The 23,638-nt window shown below is 40.2% G+C and overlaps 1 protein-coding gene across 1 annotated transcript in view; it reads right to left on the bottom strand.

Moving 5' to 3' along the window:
* Positions 1-12,517: 12,517 nt before the first annotated feature.
* STON1 (stonin 1) overlaps positions 12,518-23,638 on the bottom strand; it is a 59,923-nt gene continuing 48,802 nt past the window's right edge. Inside the window, exons 3-4 of the mRNA XM_027966864.2 lie at positions 17,726-17,928; positions 12,518-15,545 (exon numbers count right to left, since the gene is read on the bottom strand). Coding sequence (XP_027822665.1) covers positions 15,471-15,545; positions 17,726-17,928 — 278 coding nt within the window. The 3' untranslated portion in view covers positions 12,518-15,470. The remainder of the gene's footprint in view (positions 15,546-17,725; positions 17,929-23,638) is intronic.

The raw sequence follows: 23,638 nt of genomic DNA on the forward strand, positions 1-23,638 counted from the left end.
TGTCTGTGTCTCCATTGCTGCTCTGCAAATAGTTCATCGTACCATCTTTCTAGATTCCATATATATGTGTTCAGTTCAGTTCAGTCGCTCAGTCGTGTCCGACTCTTTGTGACCCCATGAATTGCAGCATGGTAGCCCTCCCTGTCCATCACCAACTCCCGGAGTTCACCCAAACCCATGTCCATCAAGTCAGTGATGCCATCCAGCCATCTCATCCTCGGTCATCCCCTTCTCTTCCTGCCCCCAATCCCTCCCAGCATCAGAGTCTTTTCCAATGAGTCAACTCTTCACATGAGGTGGCCAAACCATTGGAGTTTCAGCTTTAGAATCAGTCCTTCCAATGAACACCCAGGACTGATCTCCTTTAGAATGGACTGGTTGGATCTCCTTGCAGTCCAAGGGACTCTCAAGAGTCTTCTCCAACACCACAGTTCAAAAGCATCAATTCTTCAGCACTCAGCTTTTTTCACAGTCCAGCTCTCACATCTATAATGATCATAGGAAAAACCATAGCCTTGACTAGACAGACCTTTGTTGGCAAAGTAATGTCTCTGCTTTTGAATATACTATCTAGGTTGGTCATAACTTTTCTTCCAAGGAGTAAGCGTCTTTTAATTTCATGGCTGCAGTCACCATCTGCAGTGATTTTGGAGCTGCAAAAAATAAAGTCTGACACTGTTTCTACTGTTTCCCCATCTATTTCCCATGAAGTGATGGGACCGGATGCCATGATCTTAGTCTTCTGAATGTTGAGCTTTAAGCCAACTTTTTCACTCTCCTCTTTCACTTTCATGTGTTAGTATATGATAATTGCTTTTCTCTAACTTACTTCACTCTGTATAATAGGCTCTAGGTTCATCCACTTCATTAGGACTGACTCAAATGCATTCCTTTTTATGGCTGAGTAACATTCCATTGAATATATGTACCACAGCTTCTTTATCCATTCATCTGATGATGGACATCTAGGTTGCTTTCATCTCCTAGCTACTGTAAATAGAGCTGCAATGAACATTGGGTTTCATGTGTCTTTTTCAGTTTTGGTTTCCTCAAGATATATGCTTAGTAGTGGGATTGCTGGGTCATATGGTAGTTTTGTCAATGGATTTCTTAAGAGAAACCACTGAGGCCAAAAGGAAGTGGCCTGAGAAAAAAGTGCTAAAAGAACTGTCAACTCAGAATCCCATCAAAGTGTTGAAAGTGTTAGTCATTCAGTTGTGTCTGACTCTTTGTGACCCCATGAACTGTAGCCCACCAGGCTCCTCTGTCCATGGGGATTCTCCAGGCAAGAATACTTGAGTGGGTAGCCATTCCCTTCTCCAGGGAATCTTCCCAACCCAGGGATCAGATGTTCTGCATTTCAGGCAGATTCTTTACTGTCTGAGCCACCAGGTATCCCATACCCAGTGGTAATACTCTTTGAGGGGAAAACAAGGAAGATTGAAATATTCTCAGATTAAAGAAAACTAAGACTACCTCTCACCAGCACAACCACCATAAAGGGATGGCTAAAGGAAGTTTTAAAATAGAACAGAAACGATAAGAGGAGGAATATCAGGAAGATAGAAAGGATAATGACAAGTAAAAATATGAGTTATTTAGTAGATACAGTAGTAGACTGTAGTATGCTGCTATATGGTAGACTCTCCTTTTGAGTGTGCTGGTATGTTTGACAGTTGAAACAAAAAGTGTACTATTGCTTCATGTGGTTCTCAAATCCTATCATCAATAGGAGAGGATAAGGAAAAATAAAGTTTCTTCAGTTCACTGGAACTGATAAAAGTGTTCAGATGATAAATTATACATATATGATACATAGAGCAACCACTAGAAAAAGATACACAAAGAAATATATCCCCAAATACTATTTTTGTGTGTGTGCTCAGATGCTCATTCATGAAATAAATCAAAATGGAATTCTTAAAAAATGTATAAGTAATCAGTGGGAAGACAGAAAAAAAGAAATAAAGAACCGAGGAAACAAACAAAAAACAAAAAGGCACAAACCAGTGCCGGGAAGAATGTGAAAAAAGTATAAAATAGTACAACTATTTTGGAAAACAGTTTGGCAGTTTCTTGTAAAGTTAAATATAAATTCACCATATGACCCCGAAATTCCACTCATACCCAAGAGAAATGAAACATGTATTGACACAAATACTTGAACATGAGTGTATGTAGCAGAGCTATTGATGACAGTGGGAAGGTGGGGAAAACCCAAAAGTCCCCCAAGGGATGAATGCGTAAATAAAACGTGGTATCGTCATACAATGGAATACTACTTGACAATAAAAAGAAATAAACTACTGATACATGCATGGACCTGGATAATCAGAGCAGATGAACCTTAAAATGTACTAAGGGAAAGAAGCTAGAGACAAAATGCCTATATTGTAAAATTCCATTCATATGAAATATCCAGAAAAGGCAAATATATAAAGAAAATAAGATTAGTGGTTTCCTGGGACTGGGATGAGAACACAGAGTAACTGCAAATGGGCTTAAGGATGTTGGGAGATATGGAAAAGCTCTAAAATAATTGATTGTGGTGATGGTGGTGTAATTGTGTAAATATACCAAAAACTATGGAGCTGTATAATTAAAACAGGTATATTTTATCATATATAAATTAATCCTCAGCAGTATTTTTGAAAGATATTGGGGAGGGGCACTCCTTCTTTAGATTGGCCCTGTTTTTTTTAATAGTAAAAAGTACAGCGTTTCTGAAAATATGCAGAATAAATCCCTACTCAAAGTAGTAAAAGTCTCTCATTTTTTAACGAAATAGGCTACTGTAGACTCACTGTCCACCCCCATTTCCCTTTCTGATCTCATTTCCTATTATACTCCTAACTCATTTCATCCTACTCATGTCTCTTGCATCAAGCCGTACGTCCCCTTCTGAGATAAGCTTCTCTTCTTTAAGCCTTCTCTTAAATATCAGTAACACTGTTAATCATTCAGTCATGCCTGACTCTGCGACTCCATGGACTATAGCCTGCCAGGCTCCTCTGTCCGTGGAATTCTCCAGGCAAGAATACTGGTATGGATAGCCATTCCCTTCTCCTGGGTCAAACCTGGGTCTCCTGCATTGCAGGCAGACTCTTTACTGTCTTTCCTTAAATGTCACCTTTTCAATGAAGCCCATCCTGAACACCTTCTAAACTAGCAATTTCCATCCCTGTACTCCCATATCTTCTATCCCTTTTTATTTTTATTCTGTAGACATTAACTCCTTTAACTACTATATAATTTATTATGTTTAGTGTTTATTGTCATTAGGATATAAACTCCAGGAGGAAAGCAATCTCTCTTTCATTCTCTCTTGTACCTAGAATTGTGCCTGGCTCATACTCAGCCCTCAAAAAGTGCTGACTAAAAGAATGAATTAAATTACATTTAAAACTGAAGGCTGGGGACTTCCCTGGTGAGGATCTATATTTTTACATTGTGGTATTGATGAAATACACATAAAATTTGCCATCTTGACATTGTTAAGTGTGCAGTTCAGTGGCATTAAGTGCGTTCACATTGTCGGGCAGCCATCACCACCCTCCATCTCCCTAAGTGTTTTCATCTTGTCAAAGTGAAACTCCTTACCCTTATCTTATCCTTATATGGACAGGTCAAAGAAATAAAGTATCTGGTCTTGTCTCCAGTGCAGGAAAATACCTTCTCCAGCTATAGAATGGTTCCAAAATACTTCTAACAAAAGACAGATACCCTCACTTCATAACCAGAAATTACCTTATGAAATATTCAGTATTAAATAAGAAAACCAGATCCACAGTACATAGTAGGCGCTAGAAGTCTAAAGGTTCTTCTTCACTTTCAGCAGCTTTCACAAACAACTTTATAAACATTTAAATCTTTCCAACCCCTTGAAGATGTGTTTATTAAGAAAACATGTATTTGTAAGTGTGATAGATTTTGAATTTCTTGAGGACTGAAGTAGTACATTGATCTGGGGCTTCCCTGGTGGTTCAGTGGTAAAGGATCCACCTGCTAATGCTGAAGACGCAGGTTCCATCCGTGGGTCAGGAAGATCCCCTGGAGGAGGGAATGGCAAGTCACTTCAATATTCTTGCCTGGAGAATCCCATGGACAGAGGAGCCTAGTGGGCTACAGTCCATAGAGTCACAAAGAGTCACACACAACTGAAGCAACTAGGCATGCAGGCAAGCAGTACATTGATCTAAATTTGACCTACATTCATTCATTCATTCAAAATTTAGGTCCTATGCCTTGGCTAAGCTTATGTGCAGCTGCCATTGATACCACCATCACCTACCACCACCCCTGTATTTGAGTCTCTTCCCCGAGAATGGGAAATCATGTGGACAGAGCCACACCCCAATGAAAGTCTCAGTTGGGGAAGAGGGAGAAGAGAAATACATAAACTTTTACAATATAATGGGCCTAAGTACTAAAAATTATTTATGAGGAGCAATTAACCTGAATGGGAGGAGTCAGGGGAGGCTTCCTGGAGTAGGACACCTAAACTTAGATCTGTGGAATGAATAAGGGACAAAGGAAGGGGGCAAGGAAGGATGTTCCAGCGATAGGGCACTGTAAGCCAAAGCTTGGGGTGCAGAAGGAACGTGGTGGGTTTGAGGAAATGAGAGTAGTTCGAATGTTTGGCTGGAGGATAGACAGCAGGGGAAGTCTTGGCAAAGCTAAGGTTGGCTGGTAAATAAGGCCAGCTCACGTGTTCTCCACTGACTGCAGCATGGAGGTAGATTGTAAGAAGACCACAGGAAGCAGAGAAGCTGTTAGAAGTCTGTGAGGGTAAGGAAGAATGAGCCGCTCTGTTTGAAAAGCCTGCAGCGGGACCAATGTCCCTGGGAAGGAACAAGATCTAAGTTACCGATATATAGCCTTTCCTGGCACTCAACCATATAAAGCTAAGAGGAAGAGAGGGGGAAGACGCCAAGGGATTTTAGGGGGAAGGGATGGAGCATTTACTATGAGGGAAAAGGCAATAAAAAGAAGGTGATGAATATCATCCAGTTCAGTTTAACCCAAGGCCACTTCTGGGCCCAGTGTGAGTTTAATATAGAATTTGTCCTTTACCACAATGAATACTTAGCAAAGCCTTTGAAAAGTGTTTCAGTGTCTCAGATAATCCACTGGAGAGGCAGATTCTTGGCATTTAACAATGCCACCATTCAGAGATGCTCTTTCCTTGTCCTTTTCCAGGTACTTGATTCAGAGATGCTCTTTTCTTGTCCTTTTCCAGGCACTTGAGGACCTTTGGGTGGAATTCTCTCTGAGCAGTGTGAAAAAAATCAAAACAAAACCCTACAGAAAAGGACAAGAGCTGCAACTGGGAGCCATCTCCCACTCCCATGCAGCCACTCACAGGCCTGTAGCATCTGTCTCAGAGATCAGAAGCAGAAAGAGGCTAAATTCTGCAGTGTTCACAGTTGGGATTCCTAAATCAGAACATTTCTCTGTTAGGGGCTTCCCTGGGGGCTCAGCTGGTAAAGAATCTACCTGCAATGCAGCGGACCTGGGTTCGATCCCTGCGTTGGGAAGATCCCCTGGAGAAGGGAATGGCTACCCACTCCACCACTCTGGACTGTATAGTCCGTAGGGTCACAAAGAGTCAGACACAACTGAGTGACTTTCACATTCTGTTAGAGGGGAATTCCATAGTCTCAGTCCCCCAAATTACAGAAATGTCCCCATTTGGGTCAGTATCACTGATACTCAGTCATTAATACCAGTAAAATGCAAATAATGTGAAGGACATGACCAAAGTACTCAAGAAAATAAAATTGAAGTCAGTCATAAAGGTCTTTAAAGGGAATTCATAAGACACCCAACCTCTGTAGGAGGGCGGAAACTCTCCGAATCCAATTCCATTTCTGTAAAAGAAACTAAGAAATAATACCTTGGATATATGGGTCTGCCTGCAGCTGCACCCATAAACTCTGCCTTGCTTACAATTGCAGTGGGTGAACTGTTCACACTCTTACCTAAATCAGCCCTCTGCTGGCTGATCTCTTCCCCTCTGGTCTACTCAGAGATATGGCCTAAGCAATTTTCTCCCTCTCTTCTTCTGCATCATCAGTTTTCCTTTCACTACTGGCTCACTGCAAGCCTGCAGGGACACATATCCCCCATCCGAGGTACACCAAGGATGGGGGAGAGAGCAGTCAGTCCTGGGTGCAGGCAATAACGGCAGACACCGTGTGGAGAAAATCGAAACACATAAGGAATGAGGAATGCATTTGAGTCAGTTCTAATGAGGCAGATGCACCCAGAGCCTATTATACAGAATGAAGTAAGTCAGAAAGAGAAAAGCAAATAGAGTGTATTAACATATTTACATGGAATCCAGCAAGATGGTTACTGATGAATCTATCTGCAGGGCAACAGTGGAGACACAGACATACACAAGACTTGTGGACACATTGGGGAAGGAGAGGGGGGACGACTGGAGAGAGTAGCGCTGAGACGCACACATCGCCACATGCAAAATGGATAGCCAGTGGGAATTCGCTGTGTGGCGCAGAGCTCAAACTCGGTGCTCTGTGACAACCTAGAGAGGTGGGACAGGGTGGAGGGTGGCAGGGAGCGGCCATATATATGCCTAAGGCTGATTCATGTTGATGTATGGCAGAAACCAATACAACATTGTAAATTAATGATCCTCCAAGATGTGTATAACGGACTTTTGGACTCAGAGGGAGAGGGAGAGGGTGGGATGATTTGAGAGAATGGCATTGTAACATGAACACTATCATATAAGAAAAAAAATAATAATAAATAAATAATTATAAAAATACATAAGGAAATTGACTAAAAGTCTGCCTTTTTTTAGTGTGTGTGTGGGGGGGGGGGTGGGGGGGGAGGCGGGTCTCTGCTGCAGAGGAAGCGCCGAGCCCTACTCATGACTGCCAGGGAATTCCCATACAAATCTGCTTTCTATTATCACCATGTGCTGACAATTCTAAGCAATGTCTGAGCTAAAATGACCCCCTCTCCAACTTTATTGGCACGTGTATTGCCCAGTCGTGTCCGACTCTTTGTGACTCCACAGACTGTAGCCTGCCAGGCTCCTCTGTCCATGGAATTTTTCCAGGCAAGGATACTGGAGTGGGTTGCCATTTCCTTCTCTAGGGGATCTTCCCAACCCAATTGCTACAATTACTGTTGAGTTTTAATAATGCATATGTAAGCTTCAAATCGGCACATTTTAATTTCTTAGCAATAAACAGTATTCTACACAGAAGTTAGTTTAGAAAACTCCCTGTTATACAGTTGGACACTGGACACATGTGGACTTCAATATCTATATTCATTTTGGAATTCACAATGGTCCAGAATTATTCAAAACTTGCTTCAGGCACAGTTCTTATCTCCAGTCCCTTCAGTACTATGTATTCCTGGGTTTGAATCATGGATTCAAAACAAACAATGATTATAAAGATGAAGAAACAGAATTTGAGTTACTTCAATTTTTTCATTCTATGTGACCACTTGGAATTGTTATTTGTGTCTTTAAAAGTGTGCAATGAATGGCAAAAGGTAATAATTTTGCTTAGTAAGTTTTGTTTGGTTGTATACATGAAATACTGTATTTGAATACTAATATCTTTAAAACTGGCATTCTATTTTAATCGCTGTTTTAAAATTAAAGAATCAAGAAAATTATAATTACATCAGTAGTTACGTACATTATGCTTTTTGCAAATATTTTATTAAAATTCACTTAGTTACTAGAAAACTACAAAGTATTATATCAGAAAACCATAACAAAGAATCAAAGTACAAACTCAAATAAATATAAAAACTAGTAAATAAATAGTTGTGTATATTCCATTTTCTAGGAACTTGGAGGAGTTTGTAGGTATTCACAAGATTGTTTACAATTATTCTAAATTTCATAATAAAATCTGAAGTGCGATATCCAACCTGAAATGACATTGACCAGTAAAGTCCAATCAAGAATATTTAAAAGCAAAACAAGAGGTGATCAAAGCAACGGCTGAATTTATCTTGAAGTATTAATATATAACATTTTAACACCATACATACATACAGTTAATGAAAAATGGAAGAAATGGGCACATCCAAAGAGGGAAACATAAGACTCAGATGACATGGGATTGAAAGATGATAAGGAATCATCTTCTCTAAGTGTTGACAATGAGAAAAAGAAGAGGGAATTTTAGTAATAGTCAACATCACTAAAGTTATAAAAAATAACAATGAAGAAGACACTAGTAAAGACCAACACCAAGACAGGTTTCAAAGGTGGGAGCGTTTAGAAAGATCTCATCCTTACCAGCTACTGCCCCAAAGTTCCTAATTGCAGCCAAGCTCCCCCAAACCATCTACTCACTGTTTCCACACGCACTTGAGCTGTCTGTCAAGTTCACCAATGTTCTCCATGTTGCTAAATTCAGTCAATTCTTTGTCCTCATCCAATCAGCAGCACTTGAGGCAACTGATGACACTTACTCTAGCGAGCTACTCCTCCCCAGTCTCCTTAATTGGATCAACCACACTTTCCTGATCTTGGAACTTTGGAGAATCCGAAGGTTCAGTCCTCAGACCACTTTTATTCTACATTCACTCCTAGGTAATTTCATACAGTCTCACGTCTCTACAAGTCATATTCCAAGCCCAGCCTTCTGTCCTTCCTTATACATCCAATTGTTACTTACTGTCTCTATCTGAATGTCTAACAGGCATCTCAGAGCTAACACATCCAAACCCTAATTTCTGATCTTTCTCCCCAAACTTTCTCCTACAACAGTCTTCCCCTTCTCCATAAAACACAGATCCATCTTACAGCTGCTCAGGCCAAAATTCTGGGAGTCATTTTTGGTTCTCTTCTTTCTCACTTGGGGAATTTGACCCAACCCATCAGCAAACACTATTAACTCTATTTTAAACATGTTCTGAGTCCAACCATTTTTCATTTCCCATCACAACTCAGAGTCACCTTTTCTTCTCACCTGGGTTACTGCTGTAACCTCCTAACTGTTCTGCTCTGCCATTGCTCTGCTTCTATGTCCATGGAACCATCTGAACACATAACTCAGTTCATGTCACTCGTCTGCACAAAACCTCCTAGCGGTTTGCATTTCACTCAGAATAAAATTCAAAGTCCTTCCCATAACCCACAAAGCCTTACTGACTTGCTTTCCCTCACCTACCCACAGTCTCTCTGATTCCTGCCCCCCGCCCCCATCCTCTTTGCTCACTCTGCCCTGCCCACATCATAGCCACCTGCCTCCTTGGTGTTCCTCTGATAGTTAAGTACACCTTGACACTAGGAGTTCCCTCTGTTGGATACACTCTTCTCGCTTCTTTCAGGTCTGCTAGAATGTCAACTCATCAGACAGGACCTTCCTGGCCAACCTATCTGAAAGGGCATGCTCCGCTACTCGGTCAGTTTTTATTTCCTACATAGCAACGATCACAGCCTGCTATCAATTTATTGTCTGACTTCCCTATTATATATCCTCTACAAGAACAAGAATTTACAGTTTTTATTATTGTTTATCCCCAGTGCCTAGAAAAATGCAGTTACCTAGTAGAAATGCAATAAACATTAGAATCGGCAAGACAACTAATGGGAGACATGGCCACACAGCATTTCGAAGTGATTCAAAGTCACCACTTATGGCACCCAATGTCTTAAACAAGCCTTCTGCACTTCAGGGTGTGGAAGACAGCTTTGGGAAGGCCTCATGTGTTTAACCACATTCATAGACCTACTCATGCTCCACAACTTTTAGAAACACATTGTTCCAACGGGCTTTATAAGGGAATGATATCATCCACCCAGAAAGATTTCTGAGAGAAAGACAGAACCCATCTTAAAAGACAATGCTCATGCCTAATTTTGGACGGCTGAACAAGGTAAAGGCTTGAGTCGAGGTGGCATGGAATACTCTCCTGAAAGCAAATATGTGTTTGTCCTTCCCTCAGAACCTGAAAGTACAATTCTGGGCTGGAGCTCTCTAGCAATCACATCAATCTTGATACATGTACCTGAAAGCTCAGAAGCCAAACATGATGGATTCATTATAATATGTTACACATTTTTTTAAAGTAAGCAGATTCAGAGTTTATTAATTCTCATTTTAAAAAAGTTTTCTTCAAATGTGTTAAGAAAGAAGACTTTTTTTGTCTCCTTGGTACTTAGAAATGTTTAGTGATAAGTATGGTACTGAAATTTTCAGGATGTGTAAAATTGTATTCAACAGCATTTTTAGACAGACATTAAGAATACTTTATAAAGTGTTTGTCTATTGCATTAATTTTAATCATACTCCACTAGATTCACAACGCTTTGAAATGCTTTAACAAAATGGCCCCAGGATCTTTTATTAATCATAATATATACAAACACCACCAAATCAAAATACTGTTTCTCATTCTGGCTAGCAGCTCTTGCCTGAGAGCGCCCTCTTCTGTTTCAAGAGTATACCACAACTTATATCACAAAGAATTCACAGCAATTCTAGAGTACAAAAATGGGCTTTTCAGGAAAATGCCGACACACGTAATCGTGTTATTTAAATGTGCTATCCTCCCACCTGAGGTTTTCACACCTTTTCTGGAACAGATAGGTGTGGTGAAGATGAGGGAAATGCTGCCGTCTCTGAAGTGTAACTGTGATTTGCACTTCTTCCCTAGGCAGTCCCATAGAAATGAACTTTAATCTATTAAAACATGGGGCAACTGATCTAATCCATTTTCCTTACAGACAGGGCATGATTTTAAGGCATTGTATCACCTGGAGCTTTAACCTAAGGTATTTTTTGTAACTCATCCATTTGCTTTCTGACTACCAATTCTATCTTGCTTTAAAAATTGACAAATTCACATTTAGATGCCAGTTCCAAGTAGGAACTCATTAACATAATTATAAGAAAATCTTATTTCATATAAACTGGGGAAACATGCAGGTAATTAGGTTTAGGACCATGAAATTGCCATCAAGAAAGGTTACATATTGTCAGCGTCATATGGTTCAATCAAATACACCCAGCCCTTCCTTACTCTAGGTAAGCGCAAAAAATGGTCTTGGGAGTGGAGGAACTGCTGAGAATGGGGAGGGGCTGGGGCAGATGCAAGAAAAAGCACTGGAAACACTATATAACTATGCAGAGAAGGCAGGAGAGTGGAGTTGAAACAAAACAAGAAAGAAATGATTGATGGAATCTGAGAAATTCTGTTACAAATATGATCAGTTTATGTCACTGAATCTTTCTGTTGTTCCTGTGGAACAAGAGTCAAGCCCTGTTAATTCCAGGAGTGGCTAAAACAGTTCCCAATGATCCAGCCTCTACGAAGGTTTATTTCCTGATGCAATTTTGAAATTTAACTGCAATAGCTAGATAAAAATTGAATTTTAACACAGGCAGCTTACTCATACAAAGAGCAGGTGGAGAGCTTCTTAGGTTGGTTTTCATTAGAGCTGATTTATCTTTGTATCTTTAATACCCCCTAAACATACAACTTACCTGAAACAGATTGGATAAAATAGTTTGAATAAATAAATTGGATAAAAATATTGGATAAAATTGGATAAATAGATTGGATAAAAATAGTTTTCTAAACTTAAAAAAAAATCACTTTGAAAGCACATCATTTCTCTAATACTAGTTGCCAAAGTTTGAAAATTGCTTAGAATTCTCCTGTGGACAAAGTTCATCCAGTTATTGGGAAAAATTGCTAAAGACTTTGTAAAGTGTCCTAACTAGTTCATTTATCCAGATTATCGACAGATTCCATTGCCCCAACTCTGTAAGTTTTAGAAAACTGACAATAACATGCATCATCCTTGCCCATACGAATTAACTGTGTGGGAGTAGAGGAAATTATTACTAATATTGCCCTATGGACCAATCCATTCCGCATCAGTTTGTAAATTCATTTCAGAATTCCTTATTTCCTGTACATGTCTCTGCTCTTTTGAATTCTCCTTAGAGCCACTTGTAACAAACATCTTAACAAGTTCCCTCATTAGTTAATGAGTTAAGTAAAACTTGGGCACACACTCATATCATTTCTTCATGAGAATAATGATTATATCCTCTTTCAAAAATAATTCGTTTATCATCATAAATTGTACTTTGATGGTGATATTTTTCCAGGACGTGCCAAAACACCATGGACACTAACTCCTTCACAGTGAAGCAGTATACATTTGTCTGGGAGCTTCCCAGTTGGCTCAGCAGGAAAGAATTCACCTGCCAATGCAGGAAAGGGGACATGGGTTCAATCGCTAGGTCGGAAAGATCCCCTGAAGAAGGAAGGGGCAACCCACTCCAGTATTCCTGCCTGGAGAATCCCATGGACAGGGAAGCCTGGCAGGCTACAGTCCACGAGGTAGCAAAGAGTTATACACAACTGAGCATGTACACATGTAAGCACGCATTTGCCTGACAGAGTTAATTGTTTAAGGTTATTGAAATGGATTTCATCCATTAAAAAAAACAGCCCCAGACCTTACAAAAGAAGATATAAGTCCATTGCATATCAAGAATCATTTGAAATACATCTTTAATTTTTAAAAAATCAATATGCAATCTGCAAAATACTTTGTTACATGATTATTAAGGCTCAATATGTTTTATATTTGTATTGATGACATAAAATCATATTTTGAGTAAGATATAATAATACTTAGTCATTATTAAGGAAGGCCTCCTGACTGAATTTATAAGAGAAAAAGACCTATATCAAAACACAAACCCAGAATGAAGGGAATTAAAACCCTACAATTACCTAACACAGAAATCAGGTCAAAATGCCAGCCTTTATTTATGTTAAGAGGGCTTTTTTTTTTTTCCATTCTTTTTAAATGGATAAACTATTTCTAGTCCCATTAAAAAAAAAAAAAAGGAAATGTCCTTAAATTCAGATCTGTACAACTGATCAGGTAAACCATCAAGCCATGAACTCATTTACAGAGTTAATATGATCCTTTGACTGGTAAGGTAACTAGACCAGACCAATTAGAGCAGAGCAACCCATCCCAAACTGGCCAACGGCCTGGAAGTCTGCCATTCAGTCAATTAAACAAAGGACCCCTAATGGGTCAAACTCATAAAGCATTGATCTAAATAAATTACCTAAATTAAAATGCTAGTAAGGAGTAGTTCCTCCTTCATTCACTTCCTTCCTCCCTTCCTGACCTTAAAAGAAGGAGTTTTTGTCATTGTTGTTTTGAAGATCATCATTTACATTCTGGAAAAGGAGATTCTACTTTTTAATTTGTAAGTCTAAGTGGACACTACCTGATTTGTCACTTAAAGCACCAAGATCACATTTGACCTTCTGCCACAGCTCAGGTCAGAAGTACTGTATTAAAAATTCTCTCCACCCAACAGAGAATGTTAATTTAATGCTAAGTAATGAATATTTAAGGACCCTAATAGATGTGCAAATGAACAATTATGCTGCAGAACCCTGCTGTTCCTACCAACACCCTCTGCATTGCCACAAAAACTCAACTTGGGCTTCAGTCAGCTTTTTGTTATTATTTTCAGCACTGAATCTTGAGATGTGTCTGAAGGCTGGAGGGCTGGGGAATAAATGACTCCAGCAGTGAGGTGCCGGCACATGCTGGCAACCTGGGAAGCCTGAGGGGTGATTAATTGGACCCTATGCTGAAATTACTTTGAGGTGTAAATATTCATTAAGTTCATCCGAATTAGACTCTGAGTTCTTTATGGGCAGGATGCCATAAAACAGATCTGAAAGGACCAGCAGTAATTAACTCAGTTACCGTCCCTGGGACCATGGAGCAGCACCAAGTTCAGCCTGCCTCCATATTTGCTCTGAGCAGATTGAAGTCATTCCAGAATGTGCCACACCAGGTGAGTCAGGATGGAAGGATTTTTTTTATATGATGCACACACAGATTTGCTCTCGTATATATCTATAGCGAGTCTCAAGCATATGATATTATAAGCAACACATCAAGTGAAGTTAAAAAGAGCAACTCCAATTCATTTTAACAGTTAACTTTTGCATTCTTTGCCTTTACAGGAAAATAATGAAAAGCAGTAAATCTGCTGATTGATACAAACCATCATAAATGTTCGTTTTAATTTGCATTTTGAACAGATTAAAATGAATGTAATATAACATTAAATAAAACGTATGAGGGCCAACAGATAATGTTGTTTGGAAGAATACTGTCCTATCAGTTTTGACTCAAAACAGATCTGGTAAATAGAGAAAAATATCTGCTAATCATATTTAAGGATCAACATAAATTGAAGGTGTATTCATAGCATGTTTTTTTTCCATGTTTTTCCTACTAAAAAAATATCTAGAACATAGATTTCCTAAATTTAAAAGTCTGACTTTTCACTATAAACACTAAAAGGAAGTTATAAACAGAATCATAACTGCTAATGCCACTGACTTTCCATTAAAAAAACATTTATCTGACTTTGAAAAATAGAAATCACTTGTTAGAAATGTAGACAAAATAGTATCTTTCAGTTTCCTCATCTTTTAAAAAGAATCACTCTAAACTAAGCAGAATTAGCATAAATAGCATGATAGCAGGGTTAGCATAAAATAATCATGATTCAGACTTCTACTTAAGAGAGGCTTGTGTTAATTACAAATAATACTTTATCAAAATACATTCTTAGAGTCTACACTTTTGAGAAGCAACATTCATGGACTATAAAAATTCATTTTTAACATACATTAATATTTTAACTAGAGTCCATACTAGGATTTCATTCTGAAAGGAATCTCTCTAAGCAAAAGGCAGTATGTCTCAGTGACTTGTACTAAAATATGCATAGTAACAGAACTAGCGTCTTTGCCGCACATAACAGCATACAAATACATTTTGAAAATAATAATACCACAAGGGAAAGAGAGGTACCAAATACAGCTGATGATTACTCACCAATGTGATAACAAGACAGGAAGATAAATAATTCAGAATCAGAGATAGTTCCACATCTCCATTTTAGCCTGTGGTTTCCATATCAGTCTACAATAACCACGTTTCAGAGAAGAGCAAGAGGGAAAATTAAGTACTTTGGTTTATGTCTCCTTCAACTGCCTTCTCCTCTAGCATAGGTGCTAACTTAATAATAAGAGATGGGGCTGGAGGATAATAAACATGGCATCAATCCAGAGTGGGAAACAATCAGTCACCGAGTAATCAAAAATTAAAAATGCTTTGGCCAGTGGCTGTGAGGTCACACACTGGAGAAGAGTGCCTTTGAGTTCTACTAGGAAATAAAAACATCACAAAAACTCAAGACACATTTAGATCAAACCCCTGGGACACAAACATATCAAAAGTATAAAGGATAGATGGTTCGCTTGCAGGTCTGAACTTCCCTAAACACAGCCAGCGGATCCGTCATTTCCACTATACAGTAGTAGCAGGACTTTATGCGGTTTCTGTGAATTATGCATTTATTTGCAAAGTGGGTCATCATCACTGACTCTTGCTATTCCTACTGAGTTACACAGTCACCAGCTTTATCCGGGTCTTCTCCATCGATTTTAATCCACTTCTTTTCTATTTCAACCTGTTGCACAAAAGCAAAACAGGAGGAAGCATTAACGACTGCAACACGGCATAACACTTCAGTTCTGGTTTGTAAACCAGCAAGCACTGTAGCCACTTCATCCTCTGCACACAAACACAGCCCCTCCACCCTGCCATGCCCATTCCCAAGGGAGGCACACTGCTCCCCTTCTGGACAACAAGTCTCCTAAATCCTTCTTCTAGGGTCAAATCTTGAAGAGGACAAAGTCTCTTCTCAGTCAAACACAGGTGTACACAGAATACACATACTGATAAGACATTTACAAATCTAGCTAGTCTTTCGATCAGTTATATCCCCCAAGTATCATACATCCAGCTTCGGGCCTCCCTGAGATTCAGAGTACACCCCACATCATCTCTCTAACTAAAAGAAACTAGTTTACAATAGTAATCCATCTGGGCCAAACCACCCACCTGTCCCTCACCTTTGTCTCACCCTTTCAAACATAATCTCCTCCCAGAGTCCCTCCGGGACCACTCTAGATAAGGACACCCTCCATCCCTCTCTATGCTGTGACCTTCTTTTATTCTCTTCTTAGAATTTGTCAATACTTGAAATCATGGTACTTTTTACTGATTGTTTTTTGTTCTGTCACTAAAAGGTAGGCTTTACGAGGACAGGAACTTCACCTTTGTGTCTCAGCATCTACAGCAGCAGATGGCACTTTGAAATTGCTCAATAAATACTAATTAAATGGAAGATAACATTTTGAAACTGACTGCCATTAAAGCTAAAGAGACTTTGGTACACAATTCTGAGCGGTCCTCTACAAACCATGTGAAATTGGCGTATCCCAGGAATGGCGGATGGTATGAAGTCTCCATGCGCACTCCACACCCATGACACTTAGCTGCCTAGGGTTATAGGTCAGCTTCCCCAAGAAGCAGATGCTGAGATGGAGACTGGGGTGCAGAAAGCTTGCTGTGGAGAGCTCCTGGGGTCAACACCGGACTGACACAGAAAGGGGAGGGGAGAGAAAGGGAGAAGGAGGGGAGGGAGGCAAGGGGAGGGAAAGGGGAAGGGATGGGGCAGAACAGGGAGAGACGCTGGGCTACAAAGCAGTCACAGTAAAGGTTTCAGCCAATCCCCAGAGAGGGATGAAGCTAGGATGGCCCTCAGGGTTACTGCAGCTTGAGGTAGAAGGGTGTTTAGAGCCCGGGCCACCAGCTATTGGACACAGGCTGCCCCAGGAAGGGGGCGTGACCTGGGGAGTGGCACGTGCATCACCCAGGGCAGTTCCCAGCTGCTGAATCAGCCCTTCCGTCTTGAAGGGACGCACAGGACAGCACCCACTCGTCACTGGTTTTACCAATACAAAAAACATTACTGGACCCGAACACACAGGATTCGGAACAGACAGTCCAAAATAAAGAAAAATTCAGACTTAGGTTACCATATTATAGAACCGCTAGTCGGTGCTAATGATATCACGTAATAACACCATTTCCAGATACTATGGGAAATGTGTGACAGAGGTTATTTCTATGTCTACTAACTTTGAAGCTGAGAAAGAAAAGCAAGCTTAGGAACAAGTGCAAGTGTACATCACTCTCTAATTCAAACGGCTGCAGAATGCAGATGAGCTGACGGTGAACATTTAAAATTGTGGTGACACAGTACCTCAGCGTTTCCCCAAACAGTGCACCACAGAGTACTATTACAGAAGATACTGACAGGTGCTTTCCAGGAGACAAGGTTCCATAATTGGCAAGTAGGGAGAGACTGAGCTAAGTTCAGTAAGTTTCTTTTCTGCAGGACTTCCTTGTTCAACATTAAGTGGACAGCATTCCCCAACTTATTTTTTTCTTAGATCATTATATGGGACATATGTCCCATAGAACACATCTAGGGAAATGTTATTCTGACAAAACCTTTATTACAAATATGCTTCTGAAATGTGAACTTACTTTGAATGCCCTGTTTTTCACTGAGGTCTGAGTTAAGTACATGGCACTGTCCTCAGGCTCCTAATGTTCTCTAGAACTGAGGGGAAGAACTAGGCTCACTGGTGACCATCAAGTTTCCACAACTGAGCTCTTTTCTAGGTCTAATACATGCATACACATGACATTACTTAAGAAGGCAAGGCAAGGATCTAAAGCCAAATCAGGTCACAGCTTCGAAAGTCCCATCCTAACACCAGGGGCTTTGGGATGTACCTGGATGTTGTAGCAAGCCCGATGATGAATGTGTTTCTGTGGCTGGACATCACTCTCCACCCCCAGAGACCTGACCTCTGTCCTTGAAGCAGTGGTGTCAAGGATCCCAAACTGAACAGTAGCAAATGGATACCAATCGGAGGGAATTTCTTGGTCTGATCCAAGTTCTAGTTTGTAAGACAAACAATGGGGATGATCAGGACCTTGAAGAAAAAAAAATCAAAAGGTCAGTCAAAGCGTTTCAATGGGCAGTGCACATTTCTCATGAGTGTAAAAGGCACGCATCTCTCTCTTTAATACACATTTCCATTAGCACTCTGGCTGTGAATTCCACTAAATTACATATCTTCAAAATTCACAATCTTGCACTAATTGGGGAGGGGGGGAATCTAAATGCAATTTTTAAGTACTAGCTTTAAAGTAAGTACAATTTATCATTATATAGTTACATATGTTAACTCCCAAAATGTTTTCAAGTAGAACTGGGCTGTTTCTTTTTTCAAAAAGAAAGTTAAATATTTCATTTAATTATTCAAATAAAACAATAACCAACAACAGTGACAAAAAATTCAGGGTTATATCAAGTTCATACGTACAAAAAAAGATCTTCATGACCCAGATATTCACGATGGTGTGATCACTCATCTAGAGCCAGACATCCTGGAATGTGAAGTCAAATGGGCCTTAGAAAGCATCACTATGAACAAAGCTAGTGGAGATGATGGAATTCCAGTGGAGCTATTTCAAATCCTGTAAGATTATGCTGTCAAAGTGCTGCACTCAATATGCCAGCAAATTTGGAAAACTCAGCAGTGGCCACAGGACTAGAAAAAGTCAGTTTTCATTCCAATCCCAAAGAAAGGCAATGCCAAAGAATGCTCAAACTACCACACAATTGCACTCACCTCACACGCTAGTAAAGTAATGCTCAAAATTCTCCAAGTCAGGCTTTAGCAATACGTGAACCGTGAACTTCCAGATGTTCAAGCTGGTTTTCAAAAAACCAGAGATCAAATTGCAACATCCGCTGGGTCACTGAAAAAGCTAGAGAGTTCCAGAAAAACATCTATTTCTGCTTTATTGACTATGCCAAAGCCTTTGACTGTGTGGATCACAAGAAACTGTGGAAAATTCTGAAAGAGATGGGAATACCAGACCACCTGACCTGCCTCTTGAGAAACCTATATGCAGGTCAGGAAGCAACAGTTAGAACTGGACATGGAACAACAGACTGGTTCCAAATAGGAAAAGGAGTACATCCAAGGCTGTATAATGTCACCCTGCTTATTTAACTTCTATGCAGAGTACATCATGGAAAACACTGGGCTGGATGAAACACAAGCTGGAATCAAGATTGCTGGGAGAAATATCAATAACCTCAGATATGCAGATGACATCATCCTTATGGCAGAAAGTGAAGAGGAACTAAAGAGCCTCTTGATGAAAGTGAAAGAGGAGAGTGAAAAGGTTGGTTTAAAACTCAGCATTCAGAAAAATAAGACCATGGCATCCAGTCCCATCACTTCAAGGCAAATAGATTGGGAAACAGTGGAAACAGTGTCAGACTTTATTTTGGGGGGCTAAAAAATCACTGCAAATGGTGATTGCAGCCATGAAATTAAAAGACGCTTACTCCTTGGAAGGAAAGTTATGACCAACCTAGATAGCATGTTGAAAAGCATAGATATTACTTTGCCAACAAAGGTCCGTCTAGTCAAGGCTATGGTTTTTCCTGAGGTCATGTATGGATGTGAGAGTTGGACTGTGGAGAAAGCTGAGCACCGAAGAATTGATGCTTTTGAACTGTGGTGTTGGAGAAGACTCTTGAGAGTCCCTTGGACTGCAAAGAGATCCAACCAGTCCATTCTGAAGATCAACCCTAGGATTTCTTTGGAAAGACTGATATTGAAGCTGAAACTCCAATACTCTGGCCACCTGATGCGAAGAGCTGACTCATTTGAAAAGAGTCTGATGCTGGGAGGGATTAGGGGCAGGAGGAGAAGGGGACGACAGAAGATGAGATGGCTGGATGGCATCACGGACTCGATGGACGTGAGTCTGAGTGAACTCTGGGAGTTGGTGATGGACAGGGAGGCCTTGCGTGCTGTGATTCATGGGGTCACAAAGAGTCAGACATGACTGAGTCACTGAACTGAACATATGTGAGTGCCTTCCATTGAGTGATTCTAATTCATAAAAATAGAATAACAGAAGTGTGCTAAGTTTTTTAAACTAAAAGATGAGTATTTAAATTAAGCATCATTGTTGGGCTACAATAGACATAAAAGTGAAAAGTGAAGTCGCTCAGTCGTGTCCGACTCTTTGTGACCCCATGGACTGTAGCCTACCAGGCTTCTCTGTCCATGGGATTCTCCAGGCAAGAATACTGGAGTGGGTTACCATTTCCTTCTCCAGGGGATCTTCCCGACCCTGGGATCGAACCCGGGTCTCCTGCATTGGAGGCAGACGCTTTAACCTCTGAGCCACCAGGGAAGCACAATGCACATAAGACGTATTTAAAAAGAAAGCTTTCTCTAAGTAGACTAAGATCTTATAATTCTTAATTTTTTTCATTTTCTTACCCTTCTATTTATTGATAATACAAAGAAAATTTCAGAGTAAATTAAGTCACTTTATAAAGAATTATGGTTTTTTTAAAGTTCAACTTAGTGAATTTTTTCTTGCATTTCAGAAAAGATTATAAGCCAAGGATTCTTTTTTTTAGTGAGACATTAATTTTGAGTACATTAATTCCCACTTACCCTCCTCAAAGCTTTGACTGGAACAAATGTACAGTGTGGAGATGGGCATACTGACTTTCAATGTTTCCATGTAATATTTTTCTTAAGTTTGCTTTGCCATGTATTGAGCATCTACTCTATACCAAACTAGACTCTGCCAGACCTTAGATATCAGATTTACACAAAAACTTTTAAGAGGGGCTATATACTGTGTGTTTATGTATGTGTGTTACAGCGAAGTTAAAAGTATTTTCAATGTAATCACTGCAGTAACTCTATAAATGTTCCATGATTCTGCTCCATCAGTCCACAGTGTCTGCATATTCCATGTAGCTGTGTGTGCTACGTCGCTCTAGTCATGTCCGACTCTGTGTGATCCTATGGACAGTAGCCCACCAGGCTCCTCTGTCCATGAGGTTCTCCAGGCAAGAATACTAGAGTGCATTCCCCTTTCCTCCTCCAGGGGATCTACCCTCGTGGCATATGCCATCTACATATTCCTTGTAGCTATCTTTACTTATGCAAGAGATAATAATAATTTCAAAAGCCAGATTAAATTACTATACCACTGATATGACCAAGAAAGAACATTTCTATCAAAAGATAGCTTTAGGCACAAAAACAAGAATTTAAAGGATTTCACTTAATTCTTAAAAGATAAATTGCCTTTAATGCCTTACAACCTGCTTCTTATAGACTAATGGAATTGTAAGGCTATAAAAGCCCTTGAGACATCACCCATCAACAGATGCTGGTTAGTGTCTCCACCACTCACTTGTAGGGCAAGACAACAGCGGCCCCAGGGTTGCTTTACACTACCCAGATCACTGCAGTCAAGTGACAACTTTATTAACACACACACACAGCCCCCCCCAGGGGAGAGTCCACAATCCATTAGCTTTTCTAGCCTTCTGTCCACAGGATACAGTAAGTTTATTTAAACTTAATTCAGTCCTTTATGGCATGGTGGTTACGAACATAAACATTCAACTCCGGAAGCCCGGGATCAGATCCCCTCTCTGCTACTTGAAAGATGTGTGAGACCCTTCCCAAGTTATTTGATCGCTTCGAGCCTCAGTTTCCCATCTGAAAATGGGTGTGATGATGGTTAACAGTATGAACCTTATGGGGTTGCTGTGAGGACTGAGCAAGCCGGCTGGCATACACAGCGTAGAGCCGGAGTACACTAGGTATTTAGTCACTCAGTCGTGTCCAGCTCTTTGTGACTCCATGGACTGTAGCCCGCCAGGCTCCTCTGTCCATGGGATTCTCCAGGCAAGAATACTGGAGTGGGTTGCCATGCCCTCCTCCAGGGGATCTTCCCAACCCAGGCATCGAAACCAGGTTTCTGCATTGCAGGCGGATTCTTTACCGTCTTGAGAGTTGCACTGTTAGAAGTGCAAAGTGCTATTCGATTATAAATTCAATATTATCATTTAATGACTGTAATTCTGCTAATGAAAGGACTGTGAATTCTACACTTTTAGAGCTGAAAATAATACTAAAGACGATCTAATCTGACATTCACATTTTAAAGAAAAATTCTTTTGGAATTTTGCAATTAAAATAATCCAACTTTAAGACCTAGTACTCCAAAAATAGGTTTAGGAAAAAAACCTTTCTATCCACTTTTCTTTAAAAAAAAAAAAAAAAAAAAAAGGTTAAAAGATAAAGAACATTTTTCTGACATATATTTTCTTGGCTTTTAAAACTCTACAATGTTTAGTAACTCACACTCCCTTTGAACTTTGATATCCATAAATAAAAGTATCATGTCTATCCTTAGAGCAAGTCTGGCACATTTGGAGCTGAAAGGCTATTTGTGGAATTTACAAGTGAATAACTAGAAGACAGAGGAAAATCATGTTCTTTATCTCAGTACTGACCACCAGGGGGCACTCTCAGGCTTTGGTAATCAGTCTCTCACCACCTTCTAAGGACTATGCATGCAAATGAAAAAATCTATTTAGGTCTAGTAGATACCCAGTCCTTCTTGAACCAAAATATTGTACATCTGAAACTGAACTGGTGAGAGTTGGAGGGAATGAATAGTAGGAGGGTGACACCAGTGGAGGAGGAGAGAAAAACCAATGTACTGAAGAGACAGCAAAGAAAAAAATAATAGCAAGATATATTTTAAAACTGGTAAAACCAGGAGAGTGGAGATAGACATATGTTAATTGACCCTCCACCATTCTCACCTCTCTCTCTAATCTTATGCTACCATACGCTGCACTTTGCTGGAGCAGCCGTGAAGAGATAACCCACACCCAAGGTAAGAGAAACCCAAGTAAGAAAGTAGGTGTTGCAGGAGGGCATCAGAGGGCAGACACACTGAAACCATAATCACAGAAAACTAGTCAATCTAATCACACTAGGACCACAGCCTTGTCTAACTCAGTGAAGCTAAGCCATGCCCATGGGGCCACCTAAGACGGGCAGGTCATGGTGGAGAGGTCTGACAGGATGTGGTCCACTGGAGAAGGGAATGGCAAACCACTTCAGTATTGCCTTGAGAACCCCATGAACAGTATGAAAAGGCAAAATGATAGGATACTGAAAGACGAACTCCCCAGGTCAGTAGGTGCCCAATATGCTACTGGAGATCAGTGGAGAAATAACTCCAGAAAGAATGAAGGGATGGAGCCAAAGCGAAACCACCACCCAGCTGTGGATGTGACTGGTGATAGAAGCAAGGTCTGATGCTGTAAAGAGCAACACTGCATAGGAACCTGGAATGTCAGGTCCATGAATCAAGGCAAACGGGAAGTGGTCAAACAGGAGATGGCAAGAGTGAACGTTGACATTCTAGGAATCAGCAAACTAAAATGGACTGGAATGGGTGAATTTAACTCAGATGACCATTATATCTACTACTGCAGGCAGGAATCCCTCAGAAGAAATGGAGTAGCCATCATGGTCAACAAAAGAGTCTGAAATGCAGTACTTGGATGCAATCTCAAAAACAACAGAATGATCTCTGTTCATTTCCAAGGCAAACCATTCAATATCACAGTAATCCAAGTCTATGTCCCAACCAGTAACACTAAAGAAGCTGAAGTTGAATGGTTCCATGAAGACCTACAAGACCTTTTAGAATAACACCCAAAAAAGATATCCTTTTCATTACAGGGGACTGGAATGCAAAAGTAGGAAGTCAAGAAACACCTGG

Source organism: Ovis aries, chromosome 3 (genome assembly GCF_016772045.2).
Source record: "Ovis aries strain OAR_USU_Benz2616 breed Rambouillet chromosome 3, ARS-UI_Ramb_v3.0, whole genome shotgun sequence".
In the NCBI taxonomy this organism is placed as follows: Eukaryota; Metazoa; Chordata; class Mammalia; order Artiodactyla; family Bovidae; genus Ovis; species Ovis aries.